This window comes from Pecten maximus, chromosome 14 (genome assembly GCF_902652985.1).
Source record: "Pecten maximus chromosome 14, xPecMax1.1, whole genome shotgun sequence".
Classification (NCBI taxonomy): domain Eukaryota; kingdom Metazoa; phylum Mollusca; class Bivalvia; order Pectinida; family Pectinidae; genus Pecten; species Pecten maximus.
Window position 1 is genome coordinate 175,708 of NC_047028.1, and position 16,724 is coordinate 192,431.

A 16,724-nucleotide genomic window follows, 5' to 3' on the forward strand; every position below is an offset into this window, starting at 1 on the left:
GTAACAAGATTTCCCAAACAGTACCGCAATGTTTTCCACGAGACATATATTAACGTGGTAACAAGATCTCCTAAACTGTACCGCAAGGTATTCCACGAGACATATATTTACGTGGTAACAAGATCTTCCAAACAGTACCACAAGATATTCGACGAGACGTATATTTACGTGGTAACAAGATCCCCCACACAGTACCGCAGGATATTCCATGAGACGTATATTTTCGTGGTAACAAGATTTCCCAAACAGTACCGCAATGTTTTCCACGAGACGTATATTTACGTGGTAACAAGATCCGCCAAACAGTTCCGCAAGGTATTCCACGAGACGTATATTTTCGTGTTAACAAGATTTCCCAAACAGTACCGCAAGGTAATCCACGAGACGCATATTTGCGTGGTAGCAAGATCTCCCAAAAAGTACTTCAAGATATTCCACGAGACATATATTTACGTGGTAACAAGATCCCCCAAAACGTACCGCAGGATATTCCACGAGACGTATATTTACGTGGTAACAAGATCTCCCAAACTGTACCGCAAGGTATTCCACGAGACGTATATTTACGTGGTAACAAGATCTCCCAAACAGTACCGCAAGATATTCCACGAGACGTATATTAACGTGGTAGCAAGATCCACGAGACGCATATTTACGCGGTAACAAAATTCCCCACACAATACCTCAAGCTATTCCACGAGACGTATATTTACGCGGTAACAAGATCTCCCAAACAGTACCTCAAGATATTCGACGACACGTTTGTTAACGTGGTAACAAGATCTCCCAAACAGTACCGCAGGATATTCCACGAGACATATATTAATGTGGTAACAAGATCTCCCAAACAGTACCTCAAGGTATTCCACGAGACGTATATTTACGTGGTAACAAGATCTCCCAAACAGTACCTCAAGATATTCGACGACACGTTTGTTAACGTGGTAACAAGATCCTCCAAACTGTACCGTATGGTATTCCACGAGACGTGTTTTTCCGTGGGAACAGGGTCTCACAAACAGTATTGCAAGGCATTTCCGGAATCCATGAGATGTATACTTCCATTGTCCCGGTGTCCGTGGTAACAAGACCTCACAGGATTAACATTCATGATTCCAGGAGACGTTTATATCCGTTGCAACAAGATATTCCAAACAGTACCACAATCTATTTAGCGTCTTTCCGTGGTAAAATATCTCCGAAACGCGTATTTTCTCTAGAGAGCGAGTGAAAACCGGATATAGGCACCAGTAGGAGCGGAAATCTGAAAAAAACACACGAGGATAGAGGTCCCTTTATCCATTATTGACCATGTTTAATATTATTATGTAACACACATAACGTACGACACACATACCTACTATAAAATGTCCGTGAATTATCATTTTCGATACACAATAATTGAATAACCAGGCGGATCATTGCGCTTAGGTGTCCTCAATTTAGTGGCGTCAATTTTTGCCGGTATTAGCCGACACGTTAAGTATGCTAATAATGAATTATCAGTAATTTTGTCTACTTATCAGTGACTGGCTCCTTATGAACACGTTTGGAGGGTATTGACTACTTTAAACATGGTAAATATTGGATAAAATAGCCTGTCCTCGTGTGTTTTTTAGGTCTCCACTTCAACTAGTACCTATATAGCTTTTTAGCAGAGTGTACTTTTGAACAAAAAGATACTGAATACAAATTCCGATATATTACTACAGCTATAGAATCACTTAAACCTTTTTAAAAGTTGTAATCCATCAGCTAGAACATCGAGCAAACTGACCCCGGTTTTGTCAGTTTAGGACATTTTCATTAAACCTACATTATAATTCTCCATAGCAAAGTATTTTTGGATTAAGGAAAAAATTATTTGAAGAACCTTTCTGAAATTTCGCAATTGTTCCCTGCAGGAAATTTAAAGTTACTAGTTAATACGGAACTACTAGTACATGTAGTAGTATGCATTCGGGTTATCTCCCGTACCACGTACAAGTTTTAGTACCGAGCCGAATTATCAAACTAACTTACACGAATCTTACCCAGTCTACACTCAACCAGATCTCTTACAGTTAAGCGGTCAAAATCTTGTTTCATTTTTACAATTTTTCTATTTGATTTTGGTAAGTCTTCCTGTTGCCACATACTTTGTATTGTACATGTTTTTGCAACAAAAAAGAACAGAACAATTTATTTCATTTAGACAGACAATTGTTTAAACTCTAGTTCAAGATTAACATTCGAAGTTTATACGGGAAAACATAAATCAGCCTCATTGAGAATAAAAATATAATTAAATAACTCTCTAGGAAAACAATTGTAGACCTTTATATAATCTCTAAAGCAAAGGTTTTCCGTTTTATTAAGTTAGCTGAGACACTTCTTTGTGTTTAGCTAGAATACGAGATGTTGCAGCACATCAGCTGATTTCGAGGTATCATGTGTTTAGGTTAGGGTTAAGGATTTACAGTCGCCATTTCCCCTACAGCCTTCATCTTTGACACGACGTAAGTACTGTGGGTTAAAGAAACTGACACGAAGAGTGACTTCCTACATTTATTTTATTAACAACCCCCCTCCCCCCACCCCACCCCCCCCCTCCAAAAAAATCACAACTCAATAAATTAATAGTTTTATTAAGGCGTCAAGCAAAATCGATTCAGGCATCAAGCAAAACAAGTTTATACAATGTTCATCTGAAAAAGGACAACGAACTGCATAGTTGTCATTATTGACCGATGTTTTGGTGTTTTCACATTATTACATTGGTACAAATTTTCATTAGTTAGCCCATGCATCAATAATATAACAATAATACATATAACAATGATACATATAACAATGATACATATAACAATGATACATACAACAATAATACATATAACAATGATACATATAACAATGGTATATATAACAATGATACATATAACAATGATACATATAACAATGATATAACAATATTACATATAACAATGGTACATATAACAATGATACATATAACAATGATACATATAACAATGATACATATAACAATGATACATATAACAATGGTACATATAACAATGATACATATAACAATGATAAGGATACATATAACAATGATACATATAACAATGGTACATATAACAATAATACATATAACAATGATACATATAACAATGATACATATAACAATGGTACATATAACAATGATACATATAACAATGATACATATAACAATGATACATATAACAATGATACATACAACAATAATACATATAACAATGATACATATAACAATGGTATATATAACAATGATACATATAACAATGATACATATAACAATGATATAACAATATTACATATAACAATGGTACATATAACAATGATACATATAACAATGATACATATAACAATGATACATATAACAATGATACATATAACAATGATACATATAACAATGGTACATATAACAATGATACATATAACAATGATAAGGATACATATAACAATGATACATATAACAATGGTACATATAACAATAATACATATAACAATGATACATATAACAATGATACATATAACAATGATACATATAACAATGGTACATATAACAATGATACATATAACAATGATACATATAACAATGATACATATAACATTGATACATATAACAATGATACATATAACAATGATACATATAACAATGATACATATAACATTGATACATATAACAATGATACATACAACAATGATACATATAACAATGATACATATAACAATAATACATATAACAATGATACATATAACAATGATACATATAACAATAATACATTTAACAATAATACATATAACGATATTACATATATCATTCGTTGTATTTATATTCGTGGTTCCATAGCAACAACGTAAACAACGGCAGTTTCTACACAAAGAATATTTTATGTTATATATCATATCCCAGCTTACTGGAATGTGAAATGAGTTCACTATAAAAAAGCTTTTTTTATGTTAATTTGGTTAATATCAGGTTTCCAAATTTATCAAATGACGAAAATGCGAAAATTACATCCATTGTTCGCAATAGTGTCATTTCTATCTGATGTTAATCTAGCCACTAATAAAACGTCTACAGAATTAGAATGTATTCTTCCCACAAGTATAGTTCCAAAACAGCCAAAAACGGAAGTGACGTTATCATTCCTCTCTCAATAATAAATCCGTCTGCGGTATTCAGTGGATACGATTAACCATTCAAAATGCGTCTTTCCGAACGATGTTGATCCCGTTTAAGGAAATTTTTTTCGAAATACATTATCATAATCAACTTCCTCCTAAATGATTCATTCTCAATAACTACATTCATTTTTAATCATCTAAAGCATCCAGAATATACCTTTTTAACATCCTCGCCGAATTCCACACCGATTTGATGATTTTACTTTTCGCATCAGTGACCGTTGATTCTAATGCTAGTTTCTTCATAGAATTATCCATCTTGCCGACTTTATCTCTCAGTTGCTGTACTTGTCTGTTTGAATTGTCGATGCTTTCTTGTAATTCTGCCAATTTGGTAAGCAATATTCGTTGAAACGTTTGTGTTTCTTCTTTCAAATTTTCTTGATTGTTCTTTAAAGAATCTACAGATATCTGCAGGCAACCAACAGCCTCGGTCGTTTCCTTTTTTGAAGTATGTGTTTCGTCCGCGATATAATCCATATATTTCGTCATTTTCAGCAAGTCATCCTTGATCCCCATCTGTTGATGACTCACAGATGTCACTTCCTTTTGAAGATGCATAGTCTCCTTTTTAATTGTTTCATGTAAGCGTTGCTGGACATTTTGAAGTTCACATTTTAATTCTGAAGCTTCCTGTGAGCTCTTTTCTGAGGAATTGTCGATAGTTTGCTTCAATTTATTCTGTGTTTCGACGGACTTAGCCGTAGTATATTTGGTGCTTTCTTCCGTTTCTCGATAAAATTCTGCATTTTGCTGTTTGAGTTTTGCCAGATGTACTTCCATGCCGGCATGCTTATTCTCCGTTACTTCCTTCATCCTGTTAGATACAAAATGGCCTGTGTCGGTGACAGTTGCTGTAAGTTCTGCCCCTTCATCTCTGATAACCCCTGTCACCCTCACCTCGGAGTCTTTTATCTCCTGTCCTATACGTGTCGTCTGCTCGGCGTGTTCATTGGTCATCTTATCACCGGACAATTCGATTGCACCTCGCATGTCAGAGAGTTCCTCGTCTAAAACAGGAATCATATTTTGATTGATATCTTATATATAGATTTCTTTATAATATAATATAATATTTATATAAAAATATCATCGACAAGTTGCCTGCATGCTGATTTGGTTACTACATCATATTATGGTTTAATCCCAATCCAATCCGTATTACATTGTTGTCATTTCATCTACCAAATCCATTGTTACTGTTCATGGTTTGTTTAGGTGTAATAAACACATGAATTTACAAACAACGCTAGAAATCATCAGGTAAGATATATTGATTCACGCTTCATATATTACTCACTATTCCCTTGGACTATCGTGTTCTTGTTTCCTACCACTGTGGTCTCATTAACTGTAATATCCATTTTGACATCAGATCGCATGGTCTGGATCACCTGCTGTAGGTTAACCCCCATCATAGCTACAAAACAGAAAAAAAACAGATATATTTTTTAAAGCTTGGTACATGTATAAATGACCTACAAATGAATTACACCATAAGGTATGAGGTTTATTAATAAATTATTTGAATGCTTAAATACAATCTATGCTGGAGAGTGACAACACAACTACATTATTTTTACTCCGATGACTCGTCAGTGATGTTAGAGGTCTAAACTGTGGAAATCAAGATGAAAAGTCCGGGAAATCATGGGCCTGCCCAACCTAGTGATTATTGGACGGGATGGTGCATACGTTCGAATGATTTGGTACTTAAACGATATTGGCGGGAAAGTGCATAAGCTCGAGGAATTTGGTACTTAATGAATATTGGACGGGAAGGTTCATAGCTTTGGATGTTTCGGTACTTAATGAATATTGGACGGGAAGATGGATACGCTCGAATGATTTGACACTTAATGAATATTGGACGGGAAGGTGCATACCCCCGAATGATTTGACACTAAATAAATATTGGACGGGGAAGTACATATGCTCGAATTATTTGACACTTAATGAATATTGGACGGGAAGATACTCGACCTTTGCCATTACCCATAAAAAATAAATCTAGGCGTGCAGGGTAAAGATAAATCTCAGTGACACACATTACTCCAATTAAACAATTTTGATTGCTATATGAAAGTGATATGACAAAAAGACAGCTGTGACAGTCGGGTATTAGCTCAATAGGAAGCTTTTGTATACAGTGGTTATTGAATGGTTTCCCGTTGATTATGACATACATTTCACAAGTATTACAGAATATCTGTTTTTCAGAAATACTAAGTACAAGTGAAAAAATAGGTATAGTCTGTCATACGAATAACATTCAGATTTTTTGTGAATAGAAAGCAAAGCAAAAAACAAACAAACAAACAAAAATATATATCATCACCGTGGTTACTTCATCACTGCAGTGATTAAATGAGTTCCGATTCCGATATTTCACTGGCAAGAATGTAATAAATAGCTGTATAATCGTTATTTGCTATTGATAAATGAAATATCAACTGCACCATTAAGCGGCTGTCAATAAAAACACGTGAAAATAGAATATGTCTAGGAGAAATACTGTCCACATACTATTTTAAAACAATGTATTGAAATTCGAAAATTACATTACCATCAATGCAGTATTGAAAGTTCATGTACTTACAGTTTCGGTTTCCGTCTCCATGTTCACGTATTGCCAAAGCTTGATTTTCGGCGCTACAGACTTCATGTTGGTAATCAGTGGCATGCGCGAACTGGTCAGAGGACCTATCGTCCCTGGGGTCTGATTGGTCATTCAAGTCTTGTTTGTTTGCTAAATCAGAAGGTGTATCCTTCATTTGCTTATCATCCGGACCAGAAGGTGTATCCTTCATTTGCTTATCATCCGGACCAGAAGGTGTATCCTTCATTTGCTTATTATCCGGACCAGAAGGTGTATCCTCCCCTTGTGTTTTAGCGGTATCAGAAGGTGTATCCTTCATTTGCTTATTATCCGGACCAGAAGGTGTATCGTCCCCTCGTTTGATAGCGGTATCAGAAGGTGTATCCTTCCCTTGTGTGTTAGCGGTACCAGAAGGTGTATCCTCTACTTGTGTGTTAGCGGTATCAGAAGGTGTATCCTCCCCTTGTGTGTTAGCGGTATCAGAAGGTGTATCCTCCCCTTGTTTGTTAGCGGTATCAGAAGGTGTATCCTCCCCTTGTGTGTTAGCGGTATCAGAAGGTGTATCCTTCCCTTGTGTGTTAGCGGTACCAGAAGGTGTATCCTCTACTTGTGTGTTAGCGGTATCAGAAAGTGTATCCTCCCCTTGTGTGTTAGCGGTATCAGAAGGTGTATCCTCCCCTTGTGTGTTAGCGGTATCAGAAGGTGTATCCTCCCCTTGTTTGTTAGCGGTATCAGAAGGTGTATCCTCCCCCTGTGTGTTAGCGGTATCAGAAGGTGTATCCTCCCCTTGTGTGTTAGCGGTATCAGAAGGTGTATCCTCCCCTTGTTTGTTAGCGGTATCAGAAGGCGTATCCTCTACTTGTTTGTTAGCGGTATCAGAAGACATATCCTCCCCTTGTGTGTTAGCGGTATCAGAAGACATATCCTCCCCTTGTGTGTTAGCGGTATCAGAAGACATATCCTCCCCTTGTGTGTTAGCGGTATCAGAAGGTGTATCCTCCCCTTGTGTGTTAGCGGTATCAGAAGGTGTATCCTCCCCTTGTTTGTTAGTGGTATCAGAAGACATATCCTCCCCTTGTGTGTTAGCGGTATCAGAAGGTGTATCCTCCCCTTGTGTGTTAGCGGTATCAGAAGGTGTATCCTCCCCTTGTTTGTTAGTGGTATCAGAAGACATATCCTCCCCTTGTGTGTTAGCGGTATCAGAAGGTGTATCCTCCCCTTGTTTGTTAGTGGTATCAGAAGACATATCCTCCCCTTGTGTGTTAGCGGTATCAGAAGGTCGGTTTGGTAAGCTGGAATTCTATGTATCTGAAATGAAGATTTGTTTTTATTTTAGTGTATACAAAGGTACATTTCTCGTGATTCTATTTTATATTGTGTAATACAGAGATAAAGGGTGACTACACATCAGCTCAGAATTCATTGATAGATACATATGTCACTTATGACGTCTAAATCAAGTTGGAAGGTAAAATGATTTCGACACTATCGTTATACAGGTATGAAAGAGACATCACTTTGTAAATCAAAGGGCCAAAGGCCCTGAGAAACGTCAGGGTTTGAGGTCATATAATAAGAAATTTAAAATTGGATTTAATAGTCAGTTACATTTGTATTAGATGAAATGTCTCAATCTGGTTATTCTATATTGAAGAAAACGTGTATAACATATTCATCTGCTGACAACTTTCCAATAGCTGAGTATAGTTCTTTCCCTATTTCTTTAATGCTTGTGGAAGATTATCGATATACTCCTGAATCAGTAAAGCTGCTTGTAAACTTTGAAAAAAATCAACTGAACGACAAATTGGTCTATCAACAGAACATGTTGTGCAACCAAAGATAAAATCCAAGATGTACACAGCCGATGTTTTTTTTAATTTTATTTATACTATAAGATGTTAATTAGGCATAGCAAACATCTATTTTATGACCCCTAGTAACATATTTTAACTCCGATAGAAAATTGCGGTCGCTTTGTCCGACGAGACATATCTAGTTTTGACATCGACGCCAGTACATCAGTCACGGATCATAATCATTAGATTCTTTTCAAATAAACAAATAATAACCTTATTTAATAAAATCCTCACGAAAAACGGCAATGTAGCTTGTTACAACTTGCCTTCAATTCCTTGTGATATTTCTTGCGTATTCTAGCGACATACAAATGAATATGAACTGCGAACGGTTGTTGGTTTCGTTACATTAGACATAACCGCCATTTTGGCCGATTAGTGATGAGTCATGTGACAGCTGAAGTTATCGCGTGGAATGCTCGGGTGCATTTGACTACGTAAATAGGGTTGATTTTAGGCTTATATGAAATGTTTCTGCATATGAACTCAGGATGAACATATGAGTCTAAGACATGTGGATAGTTTCTCTGTGAATGCATGTAAATTTCCACGACGATCAAACTGATTTTTTTTACTTTCGTTTTCAAGGCAGGATCGAGAAAGAACTACGTACTCCTACGCCAACAAAATTGCATATACTGACGAGGAAAATGTTTATATTTATACTGTAAAATAGTTTGGAACACTAAACATTCATATTTCATTTTAAATAATTGCAGTAAACACGGTTTACATCAGTTAAATCGTGTCAATAATTGCTATCAAAATTGGAACTATATTAGGCTGCGGATGTATATCATTTGTATGACAGAAACAGGAAGTTGTTAGCCGGAAACATCAGTGTCACTAACAACATTTTCCTACCACGACTATAACGGCAGGTGCCAAAGGCATCCTGACGTTAATAAAAAGGGATCAATGACAGTATACTGTTTTCTGCGTAGAATTACATTCAGCTTGCTATAAAACTATTATTCGGGGATACGGGGGAAGAAAGAGTGGTTCAGCTTCATGATCCTTATATTACTTAGCAATATATTTCTTTTTTCGAGCGCCAATTGATGTTTCCAATCTTCTTCAATCTAAATAGCTCGCCATAGCATGTGGCATGTTGTCCTATCTTAGACAGTGTTTTCATGAATACCGTTAAAACTAAGCTGTTTACTGATCCCAATCAGTAGCGTGTGTGCCCACCACTGGCATCAGTCGCTGTTCTTACTCTCCTTAATATTGACCCCATCAAGGTGTTTACTGCCCTTTGAGGGATATCATTACATTCCTGAATAAGGGCCTTGGTGAGATGAGCGACGTTATATGGGACGTTGACGCGGTTCCTTACCCTCATGTCTACCTCGTCCCACAAATACTATATTTGGGACATACCTGGACTATATGGTGGTCAATTAAGAACTGGAACGTTGCTTTCAGCCAGAAAGTCACGACAAACTCATGCAACTCGGAGCCTTGCGTTTTCCTGCGGCAACGAAAGATTACGTTGATAGATAAGAGGGAGAATGTGTGGTCTCAAGACCTGATCCTGCCGATATCCTACTGCTGTGATATTACCATGAATAACCGCGATATTTGTTTTCACGCCTTGAGATAGCCCTGCCCATAACATACCCTCCCCCGAATATGTCGCTTTCCGTTACGCAAGCGTCAGAATATCTCATCACGACGTCGATAAATACGTTGTTGTCCATCTGACCTGTAAGTCAAGGCTCGTCAATGAACAACACGCGTCTCCAATGGGCCAAACGGAACAGATTATGTGCATATACAAGCCGCCACTGTATTCGATGTTGGCGTCGCCTCTCGGCAAGTCGCCGACCAACATAGAGACGTCGCGGCCTTAAATACAATTTCCGCGATCAATTCCTAACCGCTCTTGGACTTAATGGTCGACCTAGAATACCGTTAAGTTGACGTGCCGTCTGAAATCAGTTACGGAGGTGCGAGAGACGTATGTCTGTATCTTGTCGTCGCGACGTAATGTGCGAGCGTCCGCTCCTGGGACGGTCACCCTATCTCACTGTGTTACACTTCATAGAATCTTTCACCCCTTTTTGGGATGAGAAAAGGGATCTCAACCCGAGGAGGGGGGATTGTTAAATTCCACAAATACGAGGCTTGCCGAATGTTTGGGAACTAAACAATCTCCCCCGATGGTTGAGAATCCCCTATCTCATCCCGAAAAGGGATGAATGATTATTTTTCTCTTACCCTGTTTTGCAATCGTAGTGTGAACCAAATCCAAACGTATGTAAACAACAACACGTGGACGGCGGATGACTGTTGTGATAAGGCTGCAGTAGGCGCTTTACATCTTACGATGTTGATTTCATACAAAATATAGTTCCGATAAACTTGTATAAAAGAACACCAAACACTCAATAAACTCTGATAATTAATACTTATTTTAATTTTAACATTTTCGCTACGTTTTAAATATTCCTCTAATAGTATGCACACAGGTAAACAAGCAGACGAACATATGCATGTGTGTGACCCCATAAAAGTAGTTCCGGGTCAGGGGTCATAGTGACGTCACCCTATCGAGAACACGAGCACGTGAAAAGAGCACGTGCAGCTTGTCTTTTTCCTAGGTTGAGATAAGAAAATCTCACCCCTGTAAAACTGCGGATATCCCTGTCCAGGGTAAGAGAAATTGTTGTCTAGTGTACACCATAGTGCTTGGCTGCATGACGTTGCGAATACCCGTGCATTATCAGAGCAATGGCCCTACCCCAATCGCTAGTACATGTATATATAATTAATTTTCCATTGTCTGTACGCAGAATGCGGCCTTCTGATTGGTTGAGATTTTTTTTTTCATACCACTATGAGAAAAATTCCGAGAATGGCGCGAAAAAATTGACGTCACAATACGACAATTGATGTTGCGTATTGATTTGAGAAAAAGAATCCCATATAAAACCAGTAAAATTGTACATAAAACATTAATTATAAGCGTTGATGTTAATTGTTTTTCAGTTTCATAGAGGTATGAAAAAAAACATTGTTTGCAAACTTCTGTAAGAATCCGCTGCGCGGATTCATACAGTTTGCAAACAAAACTTTTTTCATACCCCGATGAAACTAAAAAAAAATGACATCAATGCTTAAATAAAAGAGGGGAAAATGCCTCATACTGGTACAGATAAGATATGCGAGTCACATTATCAATATACATGTACATGCTATGTTGATTCACAATTTGATCCATTTGATATGACCATTGTACAGGTAGAATATATTTTTGTACTAGACGATACCTGACTGTATATCATTTTTAGAGCTTACCTTCAATTACGCTTTACTTCCTGGGAAATGTGTCCTCAGTGTGGAAGTCCTGTATTGTCGTGTGTATTTAATACATCAAAATGAAAATTTCCAGTTTAAGCTTTACCTTTTCTTAGATATTATGTAATGGTGTATACCTGCTATACAGCACACTGCTTGCCATGTACAATGTTTGGCTGGGATCATTATTTCTCGGTCGTTATACACGTGTCACTTTTCTGATAGTATAACGTCACAATGATCATTTACATATAAAATGTATATAGACAGACGGGTAAAACCTGACTTTGTCTAAAAATACCCCAGCTTGACACGAACCAGGAGGGATTCACACTAACTGTCTATCTGTCTGGACCATTACAGCAGTGTGAGCTAACTCTCTCGCCGAGTACCTAGATAATGACCAAGTCTGAACATTGGTATAAACAACACCTTGAAGTACAAATCATCACCTTAAGCGGTCCTTAACTGTCATATTAAACAGCCTATAGTCGGTGATGTATGTGGTATCACAGGGAAGGATTCTCATATCTTTGGCCGAACGTGTTTTCAAAAAATTAGTTTTACTTTCGAACCGGTTCTGGGAAGTTCATCAAACGGGTTAAAAAAGAAAGAATTTTCTCCCATTTGTTGCAGGAAAACGAAACTAGTTTGTCAAATCAATCACACAACCCCATCTTGAGGTTTGGATGGTTTTTTTTCGAAGACAAGATGTAGGGTACATTGACTATTGTTCTCCACGGGCGGCGGATGCTTTCATTACATTAAATACAATAACTGCAACTATATGTTTAAAATCATGGATAAAACTAAAATATCAAACAATTAAAAACGGCATGCCGCTATGGTTAATGAAACATCAGTCCGATGAACGATTATTATTATTTGGTTTAAAGAGTAGTTTATTACCAAAAATATTTACAAATACAATGGTCAACATATATAATTAAATACAGGGATTTGGCAACAAGTGTACTCTCTTATTTTAAGTCTTCTCCCTTTATATATGTATAAAGGCATAACATCCTTGGGATCAGATTGGTCATTCTTGTTCTGTATATATAATGGTCAGAGATTGACCGTTCTGGACCTGTCGGTCAGGGACAGAGGGACCATCGTCCTGAGATCAGATTGTCCGTTCTGGACCTGTCGGTCAGGGACAGAGGGACAATCGTCATGAGATCAGATTGTCCGTTCTGGACCTGTCGGTCAGGGACAGAGAGACAATCGTCCTTTAGATCGGATTGACCGTTCTGGACCTGTGGGTCAGTGTCAAAAAGTCCTCATACTTGTGTATATGAGGATATGTGTAGTCCTATACAGTGATTACACTGTATCCCAGGCTGTGATTCCCACAGGTAAGTTAGCATATGTTACATGTGATTCTGTAACGCGCACCTGGTCCGTCCCAAGTGTCTTCTGGGATAAGCTGTTCCTTCAGCGCACTTGACTGGTCTAATCTCAATTATTATAGAATCGGTAATATTTACAATGGATTAGTTCTCTTGTCATACCATTGACTTCTCTTGTCGTAATGTCGGCTTATCTTGTCGTAATGTCGACTTCTCTTGTCGTAATGTCGGCTTATCTTGTCGTAATGTTGACTTCTCTTGTCGTTAATGTCGACTTCTCTTGTCGTTATGTCGACTTCTCTTGTCGTAATGTCGACTTCTCTTGTCGTAATGTCGGCTTCTCTTGTCGTACTATTGACTTCTCTTGTCGTAATGTCGACTTCTCTTGTCGTAATGTCGACTTCTCTTGTCGTACTGTCGACTTCTCTTGTCGTTAATGTCGACTTCTCTTGTCGTAATGTTGGCTTCTCTTGTCGTTATGTCGACTTCTCTTGTCATACTGTCGGCTTCTCTAGTCGTAATGTCGGCTTCTCTTGTCGTAATGTCGGCTTCTCTTGTCGTAATATCGGCTTATCTTGTCGTAATGTCGACTTCTCTTGTCGTACTGTTGACTTCTCTTGTCGTAATGTCGGCTTCTCTTGTCGTAATGTCGACTTCTCTTGTCGTAATGTCGGCTTATCTTGTCGTAATGTTGGCTTCTCTTGTCGTTATGTCGACTTCTCTTGTCATACTATTGACTTCTCTTGTCGTAATGTCGGCTTATCTTGTCGTAATGTCGACTTCTCTTGTCGTTATGTCGACTTCTCTTGTCGTAATGTCGACTTCTCTTGTCGTTATGTCGACTGCTCTTGTCGTAATATCGGCTTATCTTGTCGTAATGTTGACTTCTCTTGTCGTAATGTCGACTTCTCTTGTCGTAATGTCGGCTTCTCTTGCCGTAATGTCGGCTTCTCTTGTCGTAATGTCGGCTTCTCTTGTCGTAATGTCGGCTTCTCTTGTCGTAATGTCGACTTCTCTTGTCGTAATGTCGGCTTCTCTTGTCGTAATGTCGACTTCTCTTGTCGTAATGTCGACTTCTCTTGTCGTAATGTCGACTTCTCTTGTCGTAATGTCGGCTTCTCTTGTCGTAATGTCGACTTCTCTTGTCGTAATATCGGCTTATCTTGTCGTAATGTCGACTTCTCTTGTCGTAATGTCGGCTTCTCTTGTCGTAATGTCGACTGCTCTTGTCGTAATATCGGCTTATCTTGTCGTAATGTTGACTTCTCTTGTCGTAATGTCGACTTCTCTTGTCGTAATGTCGGCTTCTCTTGTCGTAATGTCGGCTTCTCTTGTCGTAATGTCGACTTCTCTTGTCGTAATGTCGGCTTCTCTTGTCGTAATGTCGACTTCTCTTGTCGTAATGTCGACTTCTCTTGTCGTAATGTCGGCTTCTCTTGTCGTAATGTCGACTTCTCTTGTCGTAATGTCGGCTTCTCTTGTCGTAATGTCGACTTCTCGTGTCATACTATTGACTTCTCTTGTCGTAATGTCGGCTTCTCTTGTCGTAATGTCGACTTCTCTTGTCGTAATGTCGGCTTCTCTTGTCGTACTGTTGGCTTCTCTTGTCGTAATGTCGGCTTCTCTTGTCGTAATGTCGGCTTATCTTGTCGTACTGTTGACTTCTCTTGTCGTAATGTCGGCTTCTCTTGTCGTAATGTCGACTTCTCTTGTCGTTATGTCGGCTTCTCTTGTCGTAATGTCGGCTTCTCTTGTCGTACTGTTGACTTCTCTTGTCGTACTATTGACTGCTCTTGTCGTAATATCGGCTTATCTTGTCGTAATGTCGGCTTATCTTGTCGTAATGGCGACTTCTCTTGTCGTAATGTCGGCTTCTCTTGTCGTACTGTTGACTTCTCTTGTTGTACTGTTGACTTCTCTTGTCGTACTATTGACTGCTCTTGTCGTAATGTCGGCTTATCTTGTTCGTATATGTCGGCTTCTCTTTGTCGTAATAGTCGCTTCTCTTGTCGATACTGTCGACTTCTCTTGTCGTAATGTCGACTTATCTTGTCGTAATGTCGCCTTATCTTGTCGTAATGTCGACTTCTCTTGTCGTAATGTCGACTTCTCTTGTCGTACTGTCGGCTTCTCTTGTCGTAATGTCGGCTTCTCTTGTCGTAATGTCGACTTTTCTTGTCGTTATGTCGACTTATCTTGTCGTAATGTCGACTTCTCTTGTCGTTATGTCGGCTTCTCTTGTCGTACTATTGACTTCTCTTGTCGTAATGTCGACTTATCTTGTCGTAATGTCGGCTTCTCTTTGTCGTTATGTCGGACTTCTCTTGTCGTAATGTCGGCTTCTCTTGTCGTAATGTCGACTTCTCTTGTCGTAATGTCGACTTCTCTTAGTCGTAGATGTTGGCTTCTCTTGTCGTAATGTCGACTTCTCTTGTCGTAATGTCGACTTCTCTTGTCGTAATGTCGGCTTCTCTTGTCGTAATGTCGACTTCTCTTGTCGTAATGTCGACTTCTCTTGTCGTAATGTCGGCTTCTCTTGTCGTAATGTCGACTTCTCTTGTCGTAATGTCGGCTTCTCTTGTCGTAATGTCGGCTTATCTTGTCGTACTGTTGACTTCTCTTGTCGTACTGTTGACTTCTCTTGTCGTAATGTCGGCTTCTCTTGTCGTAATGTCGACTTCTCTTGTCGTAATGTCGACTTCTCTTGTCGTAATGTCGACTTCTCTTGTCGTAATGTTGACTTCTCTTGTCGTAATGTCGACTTCTCTTGTCGTACTGTTGACTTCTCTTGTCGTACTGTTGACTTCTCTTGTCGTAATGTCGGCTTCTCTTGTCGTAATGTCGACTTCTCTTGTCGTAATGTCGACTTCTCTTGTCGTAATGTCGACTTCTCTTGTCGTACTGTTGACTTATCTTGTCGTACTGTTGACTTCTCTTGTCGTACTGTTGACTTCTCTTGTCGTAATGTCGGCTTCTCTTGTCGTAATGTCGACTTCTCTTGTCGTAATGTCGACTTCTCTTGTCGTAATGTCGACTTCTCTTGTCGTAATGTCGACTTCTCTTGTCGTTATGTCGACTTCTCTTGTCGTAATGTCGACTTCTCTTGTCGTAATGTCGGCTTCTCTTGTCGTAATGTCGGCTTCTCTTGTCGTAATGTCGACTTCTCTTGTCGTTATGTCGGCTTCTCTTGTCGTAATGTCGGCTTCTCTTGTCGTACTGTTGACTTCTCTTGTCGTACTATTGACTGCTCTTGTCGTAATATCGGCTTATCTTGTCGTAATGTCGGCTTATCTTGTCGTAATGGCGACTTCTCTTGTCGTAATGTCGGCTTCTCTTGTCGTACTGTTGACTTCTCTTGTTGTACTGTTGACTTCTCTTGTCGTTAATGTCGGCTTCTCTTGT

At 38.5% G+C, this 16,724-nt stretch overlaps 1 protein-coding gene across 1 annotated transcript; it reads right to left on the reverse strand.

The window, feature by feature from the left end:
- Positions 1 to 3,753: 3,753 nt before the first annotated feature.
- Positions 3,754 to 12,145, reverse strand: LOC117342566 (sialidase-like). The gene is made up of 4 exons (XM_033904754.1): positions 11,971 to 12,145; positions 6,809 to 8,116; positions 5,510 to 5,629; positions 3,754 to 5,219 (listed from the first exon to the last, which is right to left on the reverse strand). The coding sequence occupies exons 2-4, from the start codon at positions 8,052 to 8,054 to the stop codon at positions 4,339 to 4,341; spliced, it is 2,247 nt and encodes a 748-aa protein (XP_033760645.1). The 5' UTR covers positions 8,055 to 8,116; positions 11,971 to 12,145; the 3' UTR covers positions 3,754 to 4,338.
- Positions 12,146 to 16,724: the final 4,579 nt, after the last annotated feature.